The following is a 25,930-nucleotide window of genomic DNA, read 5'->3' as shown; positions in this document are numbered from 1 at the left end:
ACTCTCGGGATAACACAATAAAAAATCGTTGGCTATATGGAGTCTTTGTATGGCGGCCGCACCCAAATGCAATTCTACGGTTATTACAACGAAACAACGTAATGATTATCCATCGATAAAGACGAGGGTCACTGGGTATATTGGATTCAGCATTTTAGTACAGACCTGAACCGAGTACATGTATTTATTGAAAGAAGCTGTCATAAAATATCTGTCTGGAGACTGCCATGCCTGTTGAAATGCAACCAATATTTTGACCCAACCATCCAAATTTAAATTTAAATAATATTACTCTTATATGAGTTGCCCATGTAGTTCAACCATTATGGTCAAGAGGGTAAATCATGTTGCACGCTTGGTGATTGAGTCTGTTCTGTTGAACCGGTTCAACAAGCAACCTTCAGTGCCAATCCAAAAGTATTTAAAACAATCATCAGATTTACAGCACAAATATATACTCTACGGTTGTGGCCCACCACGAAAAGCAACGTGACAATGCTTGTCTAAATAGGCACTAAGTCCTAATTAATACGCTCACACAATCTGAAAACGTTTCCACTAGACTCGACACACTTGAGATGTGATTATTTGTAACCAATCCGGAAAGAAAGTGTTAGACACGTAGGGGTAATATGTACTTACTTAGTATTTTGTTATATGACGCCTTGCATAGTGGAGAATATGGCGGCTCAATCAGGTGACCTGCCCCCGGGTAGTATACAAACCGGAAGTTCGTCTTCTTATCAAGTGGTACAACTGCTTCAAGGTCATGCTGCCACTGAGCGTCAACACACAGATCTTCTTCCCCAACCACTATCAAAGTCTTAACATCTCGTCGCCAAATCTAAAACAAGACCGATTATTAAATGTTATGCATATGGATCAAATCATATTCGATTCGTACTTACAAAAAGGGACAAAAACATTTCTATAGTCATAAGAAATCTCTGCTAAAACCATTTTAAGGAATAAGAATTCAACATCAGCATGCGAGTCCATTGTATGATTCCGACTATATCACAAGCATGTGTTTATGAATCACGATCACATAGTGATGACACCAGGGTTTGAAAAGGTAAGCGTATCCTGCTCAACTGATGGCCTCCGTCAAAAAAACATGCAAAGGCAAGCCAAATGTTCCCCTGAAAAAACATGCAGCAAATGCCCTCTATATGCCAACCATAAAAACTTTTGAAAGTTTTTCTTGAATGTTGTAAACTTGATCAAACAACACATCTGCATGAGGGTGCCTTGTGATAATAAAACTATGAAGCAAGACGTATTAAGTACATCTTCAACAAACATGACTTTCTCATGCTGATGTTGAACCAAATACAGTGACGTGCGTTTTAAAGTCTACGTTCCGGACAATTACAAGTCCTAGCAAGTTTCATCCAAGTTCCTTAAAACCTCTTTGAGTGCTAATGTTTTAGTCCGTTATAAGTTGAGATCTGGTATTACATAGAGACTATGTCTCACACATGGCACTCATTAAAGATCTGACCGCCTGCGTGGTGTAGTGGATAAGGCGTCTTCCCGGAGAGCGGTGGTTCGATCCCCTGGCCGCGTCATACCAATAGACGTTAAAAGATCGTACTTGGTGTACCCAGTCTGGCGTTAGGAATAAGGGACTAAAACAAGGACTGATCGTCAGTTTACTTGGTCTGAGTGGGGTATCAATGTTAAACTACGGCATGGCCTCATTGTTGGCTGGCACTATAAACCGGCATTAGTCCGGACTACTACAAGCAGACACACACGCACGCACGTGCATGCACTTTGCTTTATAGTCCAATAATCTTTAACGAGACCCACCCAATTAAAGGTCTAGATCTTTGCCTCTGTTAAACACCGTTTGTACTAGATTGGTGGCTTGAATACCACTTTGCCTGCACAAATTGTATGAGGGGCGGTGGGGAAGCCTAGTGGTTAACGCGTTAGCTCGTCACACTGAAGACCACGATTCCCCACATGGGTATAGTGTGTGAAGCCTATTTCTGGTGTTCTCCGCCCTGATATGGGAATACTGCAAAAAACGGCTTAAAACCATACTCACTCCAACTGTGTGATGATCATGATTCTAACAGTGTCACACGTATCAATAATAACTATGCATACGTCTGGACCTCGCTGACGTGGTTGATGCATGTCATCGATCCCAATTGCGTGGATCGATGTTCATGATCGTTGGATTGCCTGGTCCAGACTCGATTATTTACAGACCGCCGACATATAGCTGGAATATTGCTGAGTGCGGCGTAAAACAACAAACCAAACCAAAAAAACAACAACGTCTGGACCTACATTGGACATGATCCCCAGACTGTGGAGCATTGCCCTCTCAAAGGAAGAGCCTTGTTCGAAAGTCGGTCGGGGTCAAAACCATAGCCAACATATTTTTAAAACTCGAAAAAGCTAATGTTTTGATCCCAATGGGCTTTCGTAACCTCGTGATGAATGGTTGATTTTGTGAAAAATATGTTGCTTTAGGTTGCTAAAACAAGAACATTACTTGGATGAAATAAATGTGAGTAGATAATTAAGCATTACCGGTATAATATGATCCTTAATGTTGTATTCTTTAAACGCATCTTTCTGCATCACGCCTTCGTCAGTGAATGTGCACTTTGCCACGTCGAAACTATGAAGAAAAAGATATAATTATGATCATGACAGAAGTGAGGTTTCAGAGAAGTTTATCTAAATTGTTTGCAAATTCGTAAAAATAGTCACTAGGGAGTAATTCGTATATCCCCCAGGAACGTTTGTGCCAATTGTTGATCGGCATCGCTACTGTCATGTATTTGACCATCTTCCAGACTTGTAGAGTCAGTTAACTCCCTTTTGCTTCGGGAACATGGTATTTCACATCACTGGTCATAGAGTGTGTGAGTATGGTTTTATGCCGCTTTTAGCAATATTCCAGCAAATATCACGGCAGGGGACACCAGAAATGGGTTTCACACAGAAATCATGGGTTGTACCCATTGGGGGAATCGATCCCGGGTCTTCAGCGTGACGAGCGAACGCTTTAACCACTAGGCTACCCCACCGCCACCACTGATCATAGAGGGGACGCAGTCTAATTAAAGCCTGGCGTCTTTCACTAGTCTTTCCTTACTGGGTCCCGGGCACTTTAATGTCATCAATGTAAATATCCTCGGTGAGCATCAGGAAGGGGTTGCCGTTTGTGCTGACCAACACCTTCACCTGGAAAATAAATTGGTGTTTGTCATATTTTGTACTGAGAAAAGATGTTACCACTTACTAACTTAGCTGGTGATGTGATGCCATCATATTCCAATGTATTTCCTCACGCGAGAAATCGAGTGGCCGTGTGTCGTTTCCGTGCGATCATCGATTGGACATATATGTCACAATTCTTTTATTCACACTCGTTTATGAGTGGCAGTTATGAGCACCTAGTTTGACATGGAAAATAATATATTCATACGAAAACATATTTGACGCCGCATACTTCGAATCAACCCCCCCCCCCCCCCCCCCCCCCCCCCCACACACACACACACCCACACACACACACACACCAGAACAAACTGGAATAGAGCTATGCCACTACGTATAACAAAGAAGTGATAATGCACTGGAAATTTCAAAATGAGTAAAGTATTAAATCCTGTATGTATGATTTAATTTGTCATTTTTCAGCAATAATTCATCTATATCTCGGCCCGTAAAAAATCGGCTTTGGACAACTTACACCAGTTGTACAACGTGAGCATTGTGTGCAACCTTCGAGGTACGATGACACGCAATTAACCGAGCCACCGAGTCTAATCACCGGATCTAATTTAGCCGCTTCTTACACCAAGCAGGTCCCCAAGTGGAAATACACGTAAGACCACTTCATGTTAACTCATGTTTGTATTGTTATTGTGACTCATTTTTGAATAATTTTGAATGTTCTTATTGACATTGAAAATAACAAACACTTATCACCATCTCCACATTTTTACATAACATCTCAAGTAAAATCCCTTTACTATGTCTCAGGCTGAATAATTTCATCATCTGCAGCTACTTACATGAGGCGAAAGTGTTGAGGTCATGATACACAGGCTACCCCCAATACAGTGCCCGATCATCCCGACGCCACCGGGGGCAACCTCAGACTGACGAGCAAACCATTCAACGGCTCTCTGAAGTTTCAAATGGAGTATTAACACATTATAATTTGAACTTTACATGAAATAAGGCTTACCCATTGGACAAGAGGCCGGTCACATGACAACGAAAGTGACATTTTGACGTTAATGCGTTTTTCAAGCCACTGTATTCATGAAATGACGTAAACACTGACGGACTACTTCCACATTTCTGGGGAAATCCCAGAGAATTCCATGAGAAATAGCGTTGTTTCTGGTCATTTAGACCCCTTGATATTTAACTCAGCGTTTTAGAATACATCGGAAAAAGTCGGAGAGTTTGACTGCATACCCGTGCACGGATATCCTCGCAACGTCCTATGGCCCATGTTTGTTTGTAGTTGAACGAAGCAGTCAAGCATATTCCAGCGGCATGTAAAATGTCGACTCCGGACCATACAAACCAATCACTAATATATTGAGTAATGTCCCTCGCTGACCCACTGTTTTATTTAGTCGCCTCATATGACAAGAGGTGAAGCTATGTTTAACTGTCCATCATCAATATGACAGCAGTGAACATCTTATTGGTAAAATTCAATATTCACTGATCCTTGGTGTGTCAGCACTCTACCTATCTTCGTTGGTTCATCGAAGTAGTAAATGTTCTCGAACAGGTTTTGGTTTTTGTGGCACATTTAGCGGCGAGAGTACAACTGAAATACTGTTTAAAGACAACCCTTCACTCGATCAATATTAATACGTATTGTGGTCCATGGACATCTTCTCATACCCTCGTCGTCATAATATATAAAAGAAACACAAAATTAGAATATCGCTATTTTGGGAAAATCAGAAATAGAAGCAGCGTACCAGGAAATAAGATATATTCATGTCCTTTGGATTGCTTGGAAGATCTTTATAGGCGATGTAAGCCAGAGAGAAGGCAGCAAATCCACGTGATGCCAGGAGTGCCGCTCTGTAGTCCAAGATGCCCCCCGCCATACCAAACACGTCCACAATACCAGGGAACGGACCGTCACCTGGGATAAAAGTACAACCATGAACTGAACTAGCCATTCCCTTTCAGCAAAAAACATGTAAAATACCTTTCTGTTGCTAACGACTATACTATAGACAATACAGCGTGTTGAATCACAATAACATATTGAGGTGACGTGAAATGTGGTTCAAGGTTGTTGAACTTACATAGCGACGTACATGGCTGCTTGTACTAGTCCTGACTTTTTTCGGTTTTATATTGCTAGCCCACTGAGATACCATGTCAGAGTTTAACATGGATACCGCACTCAGACACAGTATACTGACTCCGAGCTGACCAGTCCTTGTTTTATCAGATGCCACCAGGGGACCGAACCATCGACCTTCCGTTTTCCGGGCAGACGGTCTTTCCACCAAACCACGGAGGTGATTCTTTTAGACGTGGTTAATATTGTCAGACGCTCTGATTGGTTGGATGAAAGGTCGTTCTGACGTGACCCGTAATTGGATGTCCTCAGATCTTTGTTTAACGGTAGCGAAAACTAAGATCTGATTTAAATGAGATTGGGTTCCTGACCTTCTAAATCAAGTAGCCCTTTGAATACTTCACCCGCCAAGGGCAGAGGGATAACGTTTGTTTCCAGTGACCTATACAAAACAAAGTTACACGTACCTGGTGGTAAAAGCAGCGCCCCGTGGATTCCGTCTTCTTCAATATGAATTTTCTTGACGCCGGGTCTCATGTACCATCGTTTGAGTGACGTCATAGCGAGAGCTGAGTGTGACTGCACATATTCTCGAGCCAGGGGTGCAAATTCCCTGTGGCCTTCGTGTACGGACAAAGTGACGTCATACGGTGTAGTGACATCTAGTTTTAATAATCTGGATGTCCCAAACGGTTCTCGTGTTGTTGTGAATAAGCCCATAGGTTGTAAACCTGAACATATGCATTTCATATAAAAACTGTTAGTATCATCATCTGATATCAACTGAGGTTCGATCTCACTGGGTTAATGCATAATAGAGAGAGTTTATCATCGCGCAGCAATTTGGAAGGTACACCAAGTAATCTGTAAATAATCGATTCTGGGCCACACTCACAAATTGTTGATAGTATAAACCCTGATTCATGACAACAGACAAGATGACGCACAATCTGCACAGCCTGGTTCTCTCGGTATGCTGCGCTTGCGCTAACTGTAGCAAGCGCAACCTACCCGGGTAACCAGGCTACAATCCGCGACGCCAAATCACAGCTATAGGGAAGAATCATCTGATTGATTGTTTGATTGGGATGATGCAGGTTGATCAAAATATATAGCCACAAGAAGTATCCTTCACCTCAGTGTTTTTCTAACTATTCGCGGAGGTCTGTAAATAATCGAATCTGGATCAGGAAAACCAGTGATTGAAAACATGAACCATTCCAACGGGGTATTGTGACAGCCAATCAACCAAGTCATATAGCCTGTCCGCCAAATTTTGTCTCATATGACAAGCATGGCGTACAGGGGCCAAATACTAACCCGAATGCACAAAGTGGATATAGTTTTTGTGATTAAATTAGTTGCACTGTTGGCTGGCGCAGCATATTTAGCGGTTCTTGCTTAATGTGGTAAAGATATATACAGATGCGCATGCGTAGCGTCCTAAATTACAAATGTCAACACACATGAAAACATATTTACACTTCGAAAGCAGTTTTTGGCGAATCATTTATAAGAAACTGTCCTGTTTATATGACTTTTGGTGAGGGGAAGTGTATTCCACGAACACATTTCACGTACAGCCCTATTTGTTTTCATTCGATACTGAGGACCAAAGAGTGACCAACCTGAGTAAGTTCCCCCGTGACTATGGTGGACAAAGGTGTCCACATGGCCGTGGTCATCCGCCACGAAGTGACCGCAGGATGCGAAGTTCTTGTTGTTTTCAACCAACGTCGACAGCAAGGTAACTTTCTGATTTCTGTGAAGACCGTTGACAGTCACACGTACTTTCTCATCCACAAGTACTTCCGACTGGCTAACATGAAGCGACGGACCGGCCATTGTGGTCAGCGAGTGTTTGAATGCCACGGCAACTGATGTCCTCCTTTCTATGTTAATAAACGATTTTATGAAATTGTGGACGATTAGCTTGCGGAGCGCCATGCTTCATCCCGCCAGAAGTCTGGCTTCTGAAAATCAGTGGAAACATTTATCATTCCATGATTAAGAAAGTATAACCTGTGTTCAACTAGATACGATTCAGCTCGGACTTCAAGACAGTCATCCCTAATGTTCATACTTATGCTATTAGGGGGCACGGGTGTCCCAGTCGTCTAAGGCGCCGCGATTCGCTGTGCAGAGTTGCGTCCCTTGGGCACGCCAGAAACCTATGATTGTGGGTTCGAATCCCGGTTCGCCGATTATGTTTCTAGGTTTGTCAGCACCATACCCGTGCTCGTGGGTTTCACCGAAGTGGTAAACGTCTTAGACCTGCATCACTTCGGGCTTTCCTCCCACATTAAGCTGACACGCCGTCATATAAATGGAATACTGTTAAAAGCGGTGTTAAACCCAACTCACTCACTCACTCACTCACTCACTCACTCACTCACTCACTTATGCTATTAGCATGTGCCATGCGTAGTTCGCATAATTACAGATGGCTGTTTGGGTCATCATTACATCCAGACCTTGACCTTAATCAAGACCTCATGTACATGTACATGTGAGTGAGTATGGCTTTACACTGCTTTTAGAAATATTCCAGCAGTGTTATGGATGGGGACACCAGAAATGGGCTTCACACATACCATGTGGGGAATCGAACCCGCTCTTCGGCGCGACGAGCGAATGCTTTTACTACTTGGCTACCCCTCTGCCCTCGTATTTTACAAGTCAAAGAGCATATCCACATTTAAACAAGTAAGGGGCAGTGGGGTAGCCTTGTGGTTAAAACCTTCGTTCGTCAAACCGCCGAAACGCCGCCTGGGTTGGATTTCCCACATTGGTTCAATATGTGAAGCCGATTTCTGGCGTCCCCCGCTGAGATATTGATGGAAACTACTCACTCATTGACTTAAATACTTAAGTGTAAGTGATTTGGGATTTGGGGTTCATGGGAAGCAAACCCAAAGGGGACGCATCAAGTTTGGAAGCAATGACTTAAAACATATTTTGTCTCAAATACCTATGTTCCAACACGTAATTCTATGTAACTAGCTGTATTTGCCTATTTTTATCATCTGGACCGTTTAAAAAATAACAGCTTATATTCAGTTATTCCACAGGGTCAAACACTCCCCCACCCCGCAATTGGGATCGATGACATGCATCAACCAAGTCAGCGAGCCTGACCACCCAATCCCGTAAGTAGCCTCTGACGACAAGCACAGTCGCCCTTTACGACAAGAATGGCTTGCTGAAGACCTATTCTACCCCGGATCTTCACGGGTCTAGTCCACAGTAATTACGCAGGAACATCCATGTGTATACATAACGATATTCCCGAAGCCATGTGCATCTGCATACATAATGCATACATAATGATATTAACGTAGCCGAGAATCGCGCATGGTGAATGTCTTGATAATGAACATTGCTAGGCTATGATGTTCAATGATTGTGTTTGTCCAATATCTCACTGATTCAATTGTAATAATTCTATTTACCAAAACGTAAAAAAATAATAATCTTGTTCCAAATTGCTAAATGCATCAATACTAAATATACGGGCTCATCTACTTTTGAGCGGTACAATTCAAGGGACGTAACTCTAACATCGATGAGACGACATAATTTGCAACTATCCCAGGCGGGACTTTGCAACCACAGTGGCAAGATTATTGTGAAAAAAGAATCGAAGCTATCTGACGTTATACTAACCGATGTAATGTCGTTCCATCATTCCATCAGAAACAGGAACAAACATATTTCAGTTTTCAAGCCGACAACAGCCCATGACCTCGAAAGACATCAAATAATCATGAGAGGAACGCCATGTGATATATTCAGCTGGACTTTGAACGACTGACTCGTTCGTTCCATCTGGTGACTCAGCACTTTGTTCTTTGTTTTGAACACGTGTAGGTCATTATGTGATAGCTAGTATCAATAATACACAACATAACATACCTGATAAAGACACCCAAACACCGATTTATACACAAGTGCGCCGTGCAAGTAGTTCTAAGTTTCTACGGAAGCCCGTCACGGCCAACTGCGTGCACGATATTTTATGAAGCTTCTTACACTTGCCAGAACGATTGTAGGTCGCCTTTTATACGCCATAGTAGACTTACATCTCTGAAATGAACACATATTACGGGAAAACAGTTGTTAAATTATCTTAATGAAAATATAATAAAAAGTAGCCCTGAGACTCTCTTCATCCTGACACTGCAGTAATCAAGACTTGCCAACATTATAGCTTGCTTAGGCTGTATTGGATATGTTTGTTTCGGGGACTTCTGTTAACTCGCGATATATTGCCTTAAACGATTTTACCTTATGTTCTAAAAAAGATCTACAACCCAACTGGGCACTCCGCTACACTGATAGGACTATCAAAGTTCGATTGACGCAGCGATTTACCGAGTTTTCAACGTCATTGAAATATCAATAGTTGAAACATTCATCCTTACAACCATATATCGTATGGATGATACCAAGCTACCATGCTACTCCGCGTTTTTTAATGTGTGAGTTCAACAGAAATATAGCGAATCGTGGTGGTTCCTTGAAACACTGGGCTTCCGATGACCCCTTTATCCCCACAATAACAAACTGTTCTGATGTATGTATACAGAATCACAATATGGCCTTTTATGACACGATCTCATCAACTGTTACAGTGATATTCCTTGACAGATACACTGCCGGGCAAAAGAAAGTATCACTCTCGTTTGATGGAGGCTAAAATGAAACAAATAGGAAATGGCTATTCGATGGTGATGCATATGATACGGTTATCGTGTTTTGCAGTGTTTCGACGATTGTCTTTAACCATGTAACGTTTTGATAACGGTTTTAGTTCAAATCCATTTTTCAATAGTATACTTTGTTTGGCCCCGCAGGTATGTTTAAAAGCATGGTTAGATGATATAGTACAATTATCACCCCGTGTGAGTGAGAGATGTTACTGTTTATGTTAATTGTACAGTCAAACATTTGCAACGTAAGTCGTCTGAGGTTGTGCAATTCGCTGTGAGTTTTGTCCTTTGGATGTGCTAGAAACTAGTGATCGTCGATTGGAATACCAGATTTGCCCAGATAATGATTTTTGATTTGTAAGCCTCATAATCATGCTTGTAGCATGTTAAGGACGTTCTTGGGGAGACGTTCAATCGTGATAATAGGGTAACTCTATGCGCAGTATTTGTTACTGATGCTAACTGTTGATTTTAACACCAGGAGAAAAGGCTTAATTCTCGACGTTTGAAATAGAATGGAAACTATTGTAAACATACACTAAAGACCCATTGGTTCAACGCCTGAATAAAATCAAAAGAACTGTGAAGATCGTGAGAAAACATTTGGTCCGAAATGTGTGGGCAATCGGGTACTTGTAGTTTGATTAAGTCTTAATTTTAAATACACTGAAATACATTACAATATATAGACTGCATTAATAGAAATCCTGTAACCTTTCCATGTGCAAAAATAATGTCTAAATATTGATACAAGTAGGAGTGCTTGCATAGTTATTCAGGCAGCGAGCTTATCAATAGACGTTTTAGTCATGTCTTGACATTTAAACTGACACCCATGTGAAAGTAAAATTGACTCACCACTAAAGAAAGCTCCTTCACTTGACTGGACAGTCGTAATAAATACACAAACCGCTGTGTCCATGCCACAGCAACCTCAAAGGCGGGTATTAATGCCTTAGGGACTATTTTATATAAGAGGTAATTTGTGTCTTAAGGTAAGGTAATTGGGTGGAACAGACCGCCAGTTAGCTCTGTTCGATGATTTTCAATTTATGGCGGCGCTTTTTACAAATTGGATATTAAACACAAATCCGTTACACATGAACAAAATTCAGAATACACTAATGCATATTGTATAATACACGAAACAGGTTCAGCGACGTTGGAAGACCCGTGAAGATCCGGGGTAGAATAGGTCTTCAGCAACCCATGCTTGCCGTAAGAGGCGACTATGCTTGTCGTAAAAGGCGACTAACGGGATCGGGTGGTCAGGCTCGCTGACTTGGTTGATGCATGTCATCGATCCCAATTGCGTGGATCGATGCTCATGATATCAATCACTGGATTGTCTGGACCAGACTCGATTATTTACAGACCGCCGTCATATAGCTGGAATATTGCTGAGTGCGACGTAAAACAACACGCCATCCATCCATCCATCTATAGCATGGAGTACATTTCAAGCATACGTTGCCAGTGAGAAGTGTGCTGCTTGGTAAGCTTTATTACGATAAGGCTGAGAACCATCTTTGTCTAACTTTAGACATGTACTGGATACGCCAACGGAGTATTCATATTCGAAAGGCTTTCACTAATATAACAGCTAAAACCATTATGGAACAGGCACATTCAACACGAATCAAAACGTCACCACATTCAATTGCGTTACATTGCTTAGACACTCTGAAGAATGTCAAGATGTCATAATAGAAACATATTGTCTGAAACCTTGCAATGGTCCCTTAATGTTTGGTTGGTATATATTTTGTATCACAGACAAACAATTGCTATGAAGTATTATTACATGTGCTCACACTGTGTTTCAGCAAATTATGTATTGTAGAATCGAACTTGACTGCCACTTGAGCTATTGTGTGAGTGAATTGTTGATTAATGTCAGCTATCTTTCTGCTACCTGCAGTTAGAAAGGTTTAATTATGAATAATAATGGGCTTATGAAGATGAAACACTGCATTATGCTAGCAGTACATGAAATGTAATTTGCTGAGAAGCAATTGCAATTTGTATCATGGAAATTGGATTGCTATTTATCAGTAATTAAAACAGTGCTTTCCTACTGCCACTATGTCTATTTGTATACATAACAAATTAAATTAAATTAAATTTGAATTTATTGTACTTCATGTCTTTGTTATTTATGTGGGTTAATTGTATTGCTGCATGTTACGGAATACTCTAATATTGATCTGGTATCATGTTCTCTTTGAAAGTTTTACAGTAGCTATGCTATAGAATATGTGAAAAAAATCAACAATATATCAATTTGATATTACAGTAAAAGAGTATTTACAATAACTAATAATATTCTGCATGTGGGTATCAAGTCCATTCAGGTAAAATGTTTTACATTTGCAAGTTTGTCAAAATTCAAATTGACAATTCAGTCAGGGAAATAGTTGAAGAAAAAATCATCCAATTTTGTATCCCAGTCATGTTGAAATAAAGAATTTCTAAATGATGATGATACTCCTCATGCCACGAACAAATCACGCCATGTCAGGCCAGTTACTGCCAACTGCATCTGTATTTGGTAGCAGATGTTGTGGTTTGTTTTAAGTCGAAACTGACCATCAGGCACATGCAAGTTGTCTAATCTTGATTTTGGAATGGTTGGACATTATATTTCCAGGAAGCCATAGGATGGGTTTCGACTAGGATTGTAGATTTTTCTGTCAGGTGATGCTCCAAGACAGGGACAGTTTGGACATATTAACACTTGTATCCTGCATCTGAAAACAAAGAAATATGATTTTTGTCAACTTTGACCTCATGATATTTGATAAAAACATATTTGTTGATATTTCCCATTTTAGACACGTCAATTTAGAAAAGGAATTTCAGTACAGTGTCGATCAGTAATAAGACATTTTTTTTTTTGGGGGGGGGGGGGGGGGGGGAATTGGAAAGAAGTTGCTACAATCACCTACTAAATTATTTTTAGGTTTACTGAACTAGTTTGAATAATTTGTTTGTGTAATCAAGGTAGAATGTTGGTACTTTCACATCAGCATAGGCTTGGGATGCAGTTTGCTCACATGCAGGACCATGTCTCATTGGTGCTGTTGTGATCTTCTCTCTGTTTTCAAGAAGGTGGCATTGTTCTCAAATCCTGAAAGCAGGAGTATAGTTATGAAATAAGTTCAGGAAGATTCCTGTTTATCTGTTAGTCATTGTTTAATGTTTCTTCTAAGCACATTGACATGACAAACAATCAACACAAAATGCAATCTGGATTGTCTGACATTGCTTCACTTGGGATAAGCTCACTGTGTCTGAGTGGATTTCTCAATCTCAGTACTTTGATCATTAGTCCGAAAGAGAGCTTCTAGGTTGACTGTGAATAACTGAGATCTGTTGGAATACTTGAGGGACCAATACTGTTATTGAGTGGAAAGTCTGGAAAGGTGTGACTATCATCATTAATGATGGTACCCTTTGTAAGTCCTTGCAGATACGATAACATCACTCCCTTTTGGAAACATGCCAAACTTTGTTAATACTTCAGACTCAGAATTTGATACAGCAACTGTCAGAAGTAACAGATCCGGCCTAATGTCACTTAGTGAATCAACTAAGTTTTGGATTGGTGGTAGAGGTGATTGCAAAGGATTGTTGAGGTTAGAATGGACACCTTCAGTGACACGAGCAGGGTTGTCAGTGTCATACCCTTGAACAACGATATCATCTGCCTGAGCTCCCTTATTTTTTTCTCCTCTTGGAAGATGCAAGGTTTGGGGAAGTGAGGTTTTGCAGACACCAGTAACACCAAGGCACTTGTAGTTTGCTATCTGGTACATAACACCTGTGATATGGCCACAACTCTGACTCTGACAGTAACACCAAGGCACTTGTAGTTTGCTATCTGGTACATAACACCTGTGATGAGGCCACAACTCTGACTCTGGCAGTAACACCAAGACACTTGTAGTTTGCTATCTGGTACATAACACCTGTGATGAGGCCACAACTCTGACTCTGACAGTAACACCAAGACACTTGTAGTTTGCTATCTGGTACATCACACATGTGATGAGGCCACAACTCTGACTCTGGCAGTAACACCAAGGCACTTGTAGTTTGCTATCTGGTACATAACACCTGTGATATGGCCACAACTCTGACTCTGGCAGTAACACCAAGACACTTGTAGTTTGCTATCTGGTACATAACACCTGTGATGAGGCCACAACTCTGACCTGACCAGTGGTACAGGAACATACAGCTGTCTCCACAGAAAGTGGATGTCAACCGAAATATATGTGGAGGGAAAATGAAATAAGTATTACCATTCATAATATTAATTACATTCCTTTTCACAATCATTTGAAAATAGATTATACCACTGTAACCTGTTACAACTGATTTCAACATGCTGAGTTATACATCTAATTATTAACAGTCACGTGAATTTAAACAAAATAATTATACTCATGGTGAAAGTGACAAACAATTACTGATGACTATGATACATAACTTCAAATGAATGTAGGCCTACAGGGATAATTCTAGGCTGGGGCACACATTTTCAAATACAATGGAGCATTTTAACATTTTGCTGTATGGGCAAGTGTGGGTGTACCACTTGAATATTTGAAATGTTCACATAAAGGGCCCATGTCAGAAAATTCCTTCAGTGAAGCCTGTATATGTCTTCAAATAAAATAAACATTACTTTAACACCATATATAATGAATACCTAAAACTGATGAGGGGATTCGTTTTTCCTCTGTGATCTCAGATGTTAATTAATTTTTTCAACCTAAACAAACCGACAAAAAGAATGATGGAGGCTCATCAGATGTCATTCTATTGAAATACCCTTGATTTAGTTTTAGTTTAACAAAAGAAGTATCTCTGCATTGAAAGCATTTTTGGATTTTGGATTACGTGGATAATACAATTGCTACTCCTTTCTTGTCATCCATGTATCCTGGTATAACCTTTCACCTGCGTATTTGTCGTCATTCACATTAAACATTTAATGCCTTCTCTTACGAGTTTACATGTGTCCCTTTCTCACAAAATGAATACGAACGTTGCCTCGTTTTGTGGTCGACAAAAGGAGAGCCCCCTCCAGGTAGATTGTCCACAAAGTCACAGTCCCTTCCTTCTAAATTTGTTGAAACTGATGGATTTGACAAATAAATGATATAAAAAATAAAGATATTAGATAAATTTGGTGTAAGCAAAATAGCAAGTTATCCAAGTTATCTTTTATATTTATTAAACTAATATGATTTTGCTCCAGTGCAGGGATGTAAATTCGAACAATCTCAATGACATAATGTCATGACTGTCAAAACCATATTCCATGAATGTTGAAGACTCTGCTTTGATCTGATGATATCAACACAGGAGGTGAGGTGAAATTGGGTTTAACGTCGCGTGCAAGATTATTGCACTTATATAGCGACGTGCATGTACGTGTGTGTGTTTGTGTGGCTGCTTGTACTAGTGCTATTTATAATGCTAGCCCACTGAGATACCATGCCGCAGTTCAACATGAATACCCCACTCAGACACAGTATACTGACTCCGAGCCGACCAGTCCTTGTTTTAGCCCCTTAATGCCGAGCGCCAGACAGGGTAACAACAAGTACCATCTTTTAACGTCTTTTGGTATGACGCGGCCGGGGATCGAACGCCGGACCTTCCGAACTCTCTACCACTTGACCACGGAGGCGGTCTTCAACACAGGAAGTCAAACAACTGACCATTAATGAATTTTGATATACGTATTTTTATTTGTGTTGAGGTTTAAATATTTGTTAATTTTTTACAGTTGAAAATATTTTTTTAGTTTGATATGATCTTGGCAAACTCTACCATGAATGGAATTGATCCAGGACCCCCTTCTTTTATAATTGTATGATTGTAGAAACTTCTTATTAATACAGAAATACACTTTGTAAAACATTAATGAAAAATATATCAGTCAACTCTTACAGGTCTTTCAGTGCATCAAAACTTTGTATTCTGATGCCATATAGACATGTTGGATAAGCTAAATCCAATACATAAATCAAATGTTTTCTAATTTGTCTGGAGGTCCCACAACACCAAAACAGAACCAGTCATTCAACAAGCAGATTTCGTTGAGAGCCTTTTTCAATCATCTGGCAATCTGTGATTTAATGATTTTATGTAAGATTTAAAGTTTTCGGTAATTAAAACTGACAATGTTTTTTCTATATTGAGTGCTGTCTTTTGTAACATGTTGACTTATGATGAATGTGACCACAGATATTTTCAAGCAAGTGACATTTGGTGCGGAACTGAGGGTAGTGTGATAAGCTTTCTGTACTGTTTATATTGCTGCTTTGTTGCAGCAGACTGTGCACACATGTGCATTTATTAAATGGCTGCCGAATGCTTAGTTATTTAAAAACATATATAATGTTACTATAGAAGTCTATGGGAAAATATTTGTTTGTGTGTAACCTATATGATGTTAAATCGAGCCCTGATTTTGAATTGTTTATACTTGCAAACTCTCACGAAAAGATAGACTTCCGAAGACTTCCTTTTGGAATATTGAGGGAGTCAAAGAGATGAGGAAAAGGCAAAGGAGTTGCTAGAGCACATTAAGGGTGCTACATGTTCTATTTCACATTTATTGACAAAAATGGTATTTGCATAGTAGTGGCATTTTTATTTATCTCAAAAGGGAGGGGTATGTGTCGTTTCCAGAGCACATCTTGAAAACAATGAAAGACTTTTCATCCAAACCTGGTACATTTATTAACCAAGGGCTGAAGCGGTGCCTTTTGTTTTTGGGGAATTTTTCAAATTTGATTTTCCCCTGTTTCCATGGAAACAAGTTAGACTTAGCTGAAACACTTGAGGTGTCGTTTCGGAGCAGAACTAAAAAACAATTTTCATCCAAAGATGGTTCATGTATTAATGAAGGGCTGAAGTGGTGCCTTTTAGTATTAAGGGATTTAAAAATAAAATCCTGTTTCCTGGCAACAAGTTTGATTTTGACTATGTTCATAGCTGGTGTGTTTGTCCGGACCATATCTCTAAACCTACTAGGTATTCTTTCATGACACTTTAGACACACAAAGACCAGGTTGTCAATAGGTGTCTTTTGCTACTTTGGGGTGTTCAGAATATTATTATTTTCTGTTTCCATGGCAACACGTTTACAGTTATAACCATATGTACAATTGCTGAGAATAATGAGAGGAATGCATATATGCTACCTGGATGGCCCGGGGGTCTTACTCCACCCCTGGAGACTTAACCCCTGGGTCATAACTTTGAAACATTTGAGATCACCACCCCATAACCATATATACTAATGCTGGACATAAAGAGACTGGGGTCTTGCCACGCCACTAGGGATTAAGTTCTTGGGTGAAAACTTGGAAACAGTTTAGATCCCTACCCTATTTTCATATACATGTATACATGTAATTGCTTAGTATACCAAGACAAATACACATATGCTACCAGGACTGGCCCTTCTGTTCATCTGTCCGGCACTCCTAAAGGGGTTAGAACCTTGACCATAAGATGCAAACCGATATTATCCCCACCCTATAATAAACAGATACATGGTATGCATTTCTTTGTTATGAAGAGAATAATACATTTATGTCAATAGGATTTGCCCTGGGGTCCAGCCTTGCCCCTGGACCATAACATGGAAACGGTTCAGATCTCTGTATCTAGAAAAGTACACGTTCATGCTGTCAGATTTTCTATCCACCCCTTTCAAATGCTGACAGAGTAAAAATTACGACATATTTGCAGTATTATATACATGTTCAATGCAAATGTATATTTTGTCATGATTGGGCCTCTTGTTTATTAATGTAGCAAGAGGTATGGGACTTTATGTTTTGCAGCTGTACAGTATTTTCCAAAAAATGAAGTGATTTTATTCCCCGGAAGTTGTTATAACTTTGATATTAAGGTAGCTATAGGCATAGGACTTTCTATTTCAAAGTTGTACTGCATTGAGCATGCATTTTCCAAGCCGGAAGTGAATTGAAACTGGAACTGTTTATATCTATGCTTTTATAGGGTGTAGCTGGCGGCAGAGGACTTACTTGTACTAACTTACTGGGGTAGTTCTTAACTGACCGAGGCGGTAGGGTGGCTTAGTGGTTAAAGTGTTCGCTTGTCACGCCGAAGGTCCGGTTCGATTCCCCACATGGGTACAATGTGTTAAACCCACTCACTCAAGTACACTGTTTCTAATTGACCCGGGGCGGTCGGGTTGCCCAGTGGTTAAAGCGTTCATCGAAACCCGGTTCGATTCCCGACATGGGTACAATGTGTGAAGCCCATTTCTGGTGTCCCCTGCCGTGATATTGCTAGAATATTGCTAAATCGGCGTAAAACAATACTCACTCACTCACATGTCACCTCTCATTTTTGGGAACTCTTTCATGCCGCGATATAGCTGGTTATTTGTATCTAGGTGTACATGTATGGTTTTTATAGTAGATAATAGTGTGAAATGTTATGTTAGAATAAAATGTCTTTTCATAGATAGATAGATAGATAGATAGATAGATAGATAGATCTGTATTTGATGGTTGTCACAAAGGGTTACTTTCCATGCTGGTTTCAATGTGAGAGTGAGTGAGATCCACAATGTGAGAGTGAGTGAGTTCCACAAAGAAGCTACAGAAACACTTTACGATCTGGGGCCGAAGGCCTTTAACTTTGATTTTGGAACCCGCAGCAAGAATTGTTGATTTGACCGAAGCATTTTTGCAAGGACATACTGCCTTGTATGATCTTTAAGATATGTGGGAGCAGTTCCATGCACTGCTTGATCTGCCATTGAAAGAAGCTGGAAATAAAATCAACAATGCCCATAATCCCAATTTAGCGCATCTGCCTTCCGGGCCACCTGCCATGATGGATCTTTTGATTGGAGACATGTTTTTTAGTCATGCCATATGATAAATGGGTGTTTCACACAACACTGTATTTATGGAAATATTACGTATTATGATATCAAGTGCAGACTGTTGATGCTAACCATTGGAGTGGCCAGTCTGGCAGCATCTTTTTGAGAAAATGTAACACTGGCACAGTAGAACTATGAATTGTTATGCTGTGATTTTGCACATCAATATTATGTCCTTATTATTTGCCCCTACCGCCCAGCCCTTTCTGTAATGCAAAAGCCCTAAATTCAAATCTATATATTTTTCTCAGGATCAGGAATCTCTCATCTCACTAGGTCTCCTTTTCAATTTAAATAGAGTTATTTGTTTCTTTAAAAATTGACCTGTGAAGATTCGGGGTAGAATAGGTCTTCAGCAACCCATGCTTGCCGTAAAAGGTGACTATGCTTGTCGTAAAAGGCGACTAACGGGATCGGGTGGTCAGGCTAGCTGACTTGGGTGATGCATGTCATCGATCCCAATTGCGTGGATCGATGCTCATGATGTCAATCACTGGATTGTCTGGTCCAGACTCGATTATTTACAGACCGCCGTCATATACATGGAATATTGCTAATTTTGGCGTTAAATAACAAACCAACCAATCTTTAAAAATTATATATTTTCAGAATCTAAACGTTAGTCTAGTACATCAGCAGCTTTCTGAGTTTAAAGAATGACGTAACAATCGATCTAATTTCAAGGACATAGATGTGGAATGTATTTTACTGGCCCGACCGAGACCTTGAAACACATAAACAACCAAGGGTGACATTAAATAAGCAACAATTGGAAGACACACACTTGTGTATATATATATATATATATATATATATATATATATATATATATATATATATATATATATTACATTTAATATTACACAGCAACCATTGGGTGACATACGTATATAATGGTGTGCATGGTGTGGGGCGGCATCAGTCATAACCATCGAACAGAGCTCCATGTTTGTCGTGGAAGAGATAATGCCCTTTACTACAAGAGCGTAAAAGGAGACTATGCTTGTCGTAAGAGGCGACCAACGGGATCGGGCTCGCTGACTTGGTTGATGCATGTCATCGATCTCTTTTGCGTGGATCGATGCCCACGATGTCCATCACTGAATTGTCTGGTCCAGACTCGATTATTTACAGACCGCCGTCACATTGCTGAAATATTGCTGAGTGCGACGATAAACAACAAACGAACACACGAATGAGGCTTCGTGGTTCCCTTTCTCTTTGTGGCAATGTAAATTACCTGTGTTTTGTTCAGTTTCTACACTACCATCGTTTGTGTTGGTTTTCGGACATGCCGGTTCCAAATCATCATTGTTTGTAAAGCAGAAGTGCTCCGATTAGTCGGAAGGGGCAGCTGATGGTTAATTCTTTCCATCAGTACTCCTCCTAGGCAGGTTCTTGTTGAAGTGTTCCAGGATTCTCTTCCATGAGTCTTCCTGGGCTTCAGCAGTAGCCTTCATCTCTCCCCCAAACAGCAACAGGGTTTCTAGCAAGAACAAGATTACAGATGTCTCTAAACTCTCATGATGATATGAAAGAAAGTATAATAATCGATATGGTTATTTATACAGACAGATTCACATTACATGCAGCTCACAGACTTACGCTTCTTATCCAAGTTTGCAAAAAAATAGAATTAGAATTCTATGCTACACATTATGATAAATATGGCGGAGTGCATTACTTCCAACCGCAAAAAGACAGTTGTACTTCCCTAGGATTTCTTCTTTTAATGTTTCGGACTAAAAGACTGGATTTAAAAAAATATTAAAATTTGGAAATGACATATGCCTGGCTCCGTGGAGAAAAAATACTATATTGATATAAAGCACGTATATACCTTCATTCTTTCTTATGGTGGTTAAGCTGGTTTGCTACAACTTACCCATAGTTTCGTCCAAATAGTGTTCTTTACACATGGGTGCATAGGGTGGTTCTATAATGTGACCAGCCCCATGGTAGTACACACTCTGGATGTTGTGCATCTTGTCCCTTGGGACCTTTTTAATCAGCTCTCTGTGCAGAGTGGGAGACACTGTTCTGTCATCTTCTCCAGTGATCGAGAGGACCTGGACATCCTGTCTCCATATCTTAAGAATACCATACTACGTGTTTTCTGATAATTAAATAAACATTCTAATATGCATTTGGAAAGCGATTGTGGTTGGTGAGTCAGAGGTTTCAAATCACAATAATCACCTCTGATTGAAACATGTGATTTTATGGCCACATAAAATGTTCAAAGAGTGCATCGCCCAGTACTTATGATGGAATTGCCCAACAGTTAACGGAGTTTCCTAAGATTAACAAACCATGCGTTTTGCAATGACAAACTAGGTTACCTGTATTTATCTCATACCTGTACCCTCTGATCACGTCACTTTACTGATATATTGATTGCATTTTAGTACCACACACGTTTTCCTATCTGCGGGGATATCATGTGATATTCTATGGACTCCGTTAAGATGAAACATCCACTGACAACAGTTTCAACATAAACGTGTATTATATATGGAAAGAAAGTAGCTATACATTCTCAAGAAGATATTATACTTACGGGGAGGAAAGGGACATTGTCCATTGTGAAGTTGAAAGTGGGTGTAAAGTACTTATCATTCTTTTTCATTATGGCCCTGTAAAGACGTTATAGACATTTCAAAAGTTGCATTAAGAAATACGAAACAGGCATGGAACTTGCAAGGTATTGTCGATCAATCAGTTGATGTTGGATTTATGGCAGCGTTAAACATAGTTCAATGAATAGGCTAATATAACACTGATAGGACAGTCCAAAAAGAGATAGATAGAAACGATTAAGTTCAAGACCGACCACTGAACATGGTGGTGATGATATATATTTTCCAGTTTTGTCTGGAACAAATTATTTTTCGACTTCCCTCCCAAAGACGGCCTAATGATCCGTCGCTAACTATTTTTTAAAACCCACATGGCCAAATGTGTCCAAAACCAGAATCATAACAAGTGTGAATCTGGATTTTAGGAACGAACGGATCATAGCAACATAGCAATTTAACACTGTCAAACGAACTGCAAAAAACACACTGTAAACAAATTTGTTATCATTCATATTTCTTCGAATCATTTGATTCACTTTTAAACATTATTTCAGAATTGGATATACAACATACATGTATCCTTTTATTCGTTCTCCGTTGATATCTTGATCTCGCAAGGTTGAAAAGGGTAAACCGTTTATTGTTATGGCAGCCGTAACCTGAAAATATATTTTTTGGTGTGTTTTAAGAATTTCAAAAAGTCAATGCCGAAGAATAACAAGCGTCGAATATATACCAAAACAGATTCCATTAGATGTATAAGTGAAACTTGTGACAACATTTATATGATCGGATCACTGAAAATCAATGAGGAAATCAAGTCTTCGCGAAAAGGGTATTTGCAGGTCCTTATCTGTTGGTAGTGGTTAAGTAAGTGAATTAAATAATTCAGTGAATTCTTCTGAATGCTTTCCATAACATCTCTGGAACCACTTCACCAGGCCTACCAATGTACATCCTCAAAAATACCTTTGCCATTGAGAAATATTGACTGGCTTCTGATTGTACATGGATATTGCTTGACTTGAAGGGAAATGCATTACTGGGAAATCATATTCCCTCTTGTACAGTTTCGTACAGAGGCTGCCATTGTTTTCCATTTCTATGCTGTTTGTTTGTTTGTTGTTTAACGCCGCACTCAGCAATATTTCAGCTATATGACGGCGGTCTGTAAATAATCGAGTCTGGACCAGTCAATCCCGTGATTGGCATCATGAGCATCGATCCACGCAATTTGGATACGATGACATGCATCAACCAAGTCAGCGAGCCTGATAGTAATAATTAAATAAGTGGAGTAAGATTGAGCACAGTTTTAATAGGCTAGCGCTTTCAACTCGTACCACGTACGAGTCTCATCAGGCCATAACTGAATAACGGACAGGAAGTAGTAACATATAGTTACGTGACGTCATAACATTTAGGAAACTATGACGTCGCAATATGACATGAGGTCATCAATATATCTGAAACTGATGTAGAACATTTTGGAAATATATATACACTTAGGTCTACAAAGTATCTGTGAAGAAATCAAATATATGCATAGATAGATTGATGCATACAGAACACATATGTTGTCTATCAAATGCACTGTCATCTCTTAGCTGAACTGATCATCAGCGGTTAAGGATACAATTAATGGATTGTCCATGCTACTACAAGCATTTGTGTTGTGCGCAAAGGACACTTATATTTTTACCACAGGGTTTTTGAATGAGACGGTTTTGTATAGATTGACGACGGACAATGTCCAATGTAACATACTCAGGTGGACGTTCGAGTGAGTTAAAACATTTTCAAACCTTAGGACAAAAGGAGACCAGCATGTTTGCTACTGCTCCGCCAAAGCATGTACCTATCACACCGATACCACCAGGATAAGCTTGAGGGTGCTGACTCAGCAATTCGGCTGCTTCCTAGAAAATATAATTAAGAAGAAGTTTCTTTAACTTCTTTCACATCAGGGACGTGAGAGGGCTAAAATGGTAGTAACAGTGTGTTGCCCTAATCACAAAGTTCTACAGAAAGGTATAACTTGTTTAAACATTTGAATTGAAAGGTGAGTACAAAAGTGTTGTCTCAAATCCTTTTGATATTTAAAGCAGCTCACCTGGAAATAATCATAGTCAAGCTCTTCATAGAAACGTGGTAGCCCGTTGTACCGAAGGTAGGCCAATGCTAGAGTCAGAAAACCTCTCGAAGCCATAAGAGCAGCTCTGTGTTCAAACAAACCACCAGCGCCACCAAAGATATCAAGGACAGCAGGAAATGGTCCCGCACCTAGTAAAACAGCAAAGACAAAGTTGGATTGGTCTGTTCTTGTTATAGGTTAGTGGTAGTATTCATTTAAAATTCAAATTTAATTCAGAGGAAATAATGATAATATTACAATGTATCTGCATTTGTCCTCAGAATCAGGTTTCGCAACAAAATTCAGAAATATGTATTAGCCTCGAATGAATTATTTTAACTGCATAATCACAGGGAAAAGGACAATTGATATTATTTTCAACTGCCATTATCACCCTTAAGTACACTATAGTTATAAAGGTATTATGCGTTGCGAAGGTGTGTGTGTGTGTGCGTTTGTGTGAGCATGCGTCTGCGTATGGGCGTGTGCGCGAGTGTACTTAGCAGAACTTTGACTTGGCAGCTCACAATGTAAATTCGACTACTTGTGGCTGCCATGACTCACTATACAGCTACCAACCTATAGGTCATATAATACTGGATGACTTCTCTATTAATGACAATACCAATCTTCGCCAGTTATTCCAATATGAACCAAAATATCGTGAGCAGCCTCCTACCAATTGGGATCACAACTTTAAAATCATTTTGGATGGTGACGAAGCATATGCCAAAGAGGAAGGGGAATGTCTTTCCAAATGGGTTAAGTCAGTACGTGATTGGTAGAATTCACAAATGAGAAAGAGGAAACAGAATTGGAATACACCCATTCGGTCCCAGCTAGCTGTCAACCAAAGTCTTGCTGCTCTACATGTAACGTTTGTAGTTGTTCCCACTGACAAGGACTCGAATAGCATAACCATTATATGTAAACATCATTAATTGTTAGATCAAAGAACTTGGTATCAGTGATATATCAACCAATGTCACATGTCAAGCCAGTATGGTAACTGAGGAAGAAAACCACACATCAGCACTACAACTTTTGGCATAAATATAACCTGAAGATATGTCCATTGATCTTTTGTACATGATTTCAAATCTCCATTAAAAACCATCTAAAGGGAGATATATTACTGGGTCCAGCAAATGTACCACCAAAATCCCTGTCTCAAAGATTAACCATTATCCCCAATACAATCAAAGAAGGACTTTCATTACATTCACAGAAAGTATCTGAGACAAGTGGAATTAATATCGTGTGGCTTCTCAAACACTCAAAGGATTTGCTTCAGTTTATAAATCTAAAAAAAGTTCAATACTGGCAAAGCATTTGATTTTTCCAACTTTGTACACCATATCCACATGACAAACTAAAGGGAAACGTCATTCATTGATCCATGGGGCTTTCGTTAGAAAAGACGAGGTGACTATAGATACAGTTACATATCTATCTTCCGATTGTCAAAAATGTCATCTGAAGTATACTGAGAAAACTATATTTGAAAAATATCTGGACTTCCTTATTGATAACATAGAGAAAAGTAGGCGCCAAATGTGCTCCCCTTCTTACTGATCTGTTTCGTATGCATATGAGTGAGAATTTCTGCTTGGAATGGCAAAGTCAAAACAAGAACAAAACACTCTCGACAAGTGAAGAGGGATGACTTCAATTGTCAACTTTCCTTTATGTTGAGTAATATTCCAACACCTCCAGCCTTTGGTGTTTACATTTCACAACTTTTGAGGTACAAGTTTGCTCTTTCTGCAATAATTTCAAATAGCGTCATAAGACTCTTGCGTTTCGCGAACACCTGGTGTCATCTCTGTGTAATAGAGATTCATAAATGCATGCTCTTGATATAAGCGGGATCATTCACTTAACTTTGCTTTCAGCGGAGATTTCTTATGAATATGGTAAGGGTTTTGATGCTTTTATTTATTCTGTTTACCTGAAGGAATGAACATTGTCCCCCGTAAACGCTCATCTCTTAAGGGTAATCTTCGCACTCCCTCTCCTAAGTACCATCGTTTCACCTGTGTTGTAGTCATCACACCTGACGAGTTACTCGTTGATTGGATGGATTGCAGATGAACATGATTTAAGTGTGCTGATATTGTGATGTCATATGGAACTGTGACATCTTTCTTCAAGAGACGCGTGACTTTTCCGTGTTTAGCAGATGGAGCCATGGCCCAGAAAAGACCCATTGGTTCAACGCCTAATTAAAAATGAAAGAAC

The 25,930-nt window shown here is 39.7% G+C and overlaps 1 protein-coding gene across 1 annotated transcript in view; it reads right to left on the bottom strand.

Annotated features, from left to right (window-relative positions):
* LOC139443717 (uncharacterized) overlaps window positions 1-25,930 on the bottom strand; it is a 30,484-nt gene that overhangs the window by 3,976 nt on the left and 578 nt on the right. The window contains exons 2-15 of the mRNA XM_071224649.1: window positions 25,641-25,910; window positions 23,669-23,838; window positions 23,361-23,474; window positions 22,129-22,214; window positions 21,537-21,612; window positions 20,862-21,066; window positions 20,339-20,462; window positions 6,943-7,262; window positions 5,782-6,045; window positions 4,980-5,149; window positions 4,047-4,160; window positions 3,122-3,210; window positions 2,551-2,641; window positions 643-844 (exon numbers count right to left, since the gene is read on the bottom strand). Coding sequence (XP_071080750.1) covers window positions 643-844; window positions 2,551-2,641; window positions 3,122-3,210; window positions 4,047-4,160; window positions 4,980-5,149; window positions 5,782-6,045; window positions 6,943-7,262; window positions 20,339-20,462; window positions 20,862-21,066; window positions 21,537-21,612; window positions 22,129-22,214; window positions 23,361-23,474; window positions 23,669-23,838; window positions 25,641-25,910 — 2,295 coding nt within the window. The remainder of the gene's footprint in view (window positions 1-642; window positions 845-2,550; window positions 2,642-3,121; window positions 3,211-4,046; window positions 4,161-4,979; window positions 5,150-5,781; window positions 6,046-6,942; window positions 7,263-20,338; window positions 20,463-20,861; window positions 21,067-21,536; window positions 21,613-22,128; window positions 22,215-23,360; window positions 23,475-23,668; window positions 23,839-25,640; window positions 25,911-25,930) is intronic.

This window comes from Haliotis cracherodii, unplaced genomic scaffold (assembly GCF_022045235.1).
Source record: "Haliotis cracherodii isolate W230 unplaced genomic scaffold, xgHalCrac1.p SCAF_5, whole genome shotgun sequence".
NCBI classification, from domain to species: domain Eukaryota; kingdom Metazoa; phylum Mollusca; class Gastropoda; order Lepetellida; family Haliotidae; genus Haliotis; species Haliotis cracherodii.
This window is presented reverse-complemented; position numbering and strand designations above follow the sequence as displayed.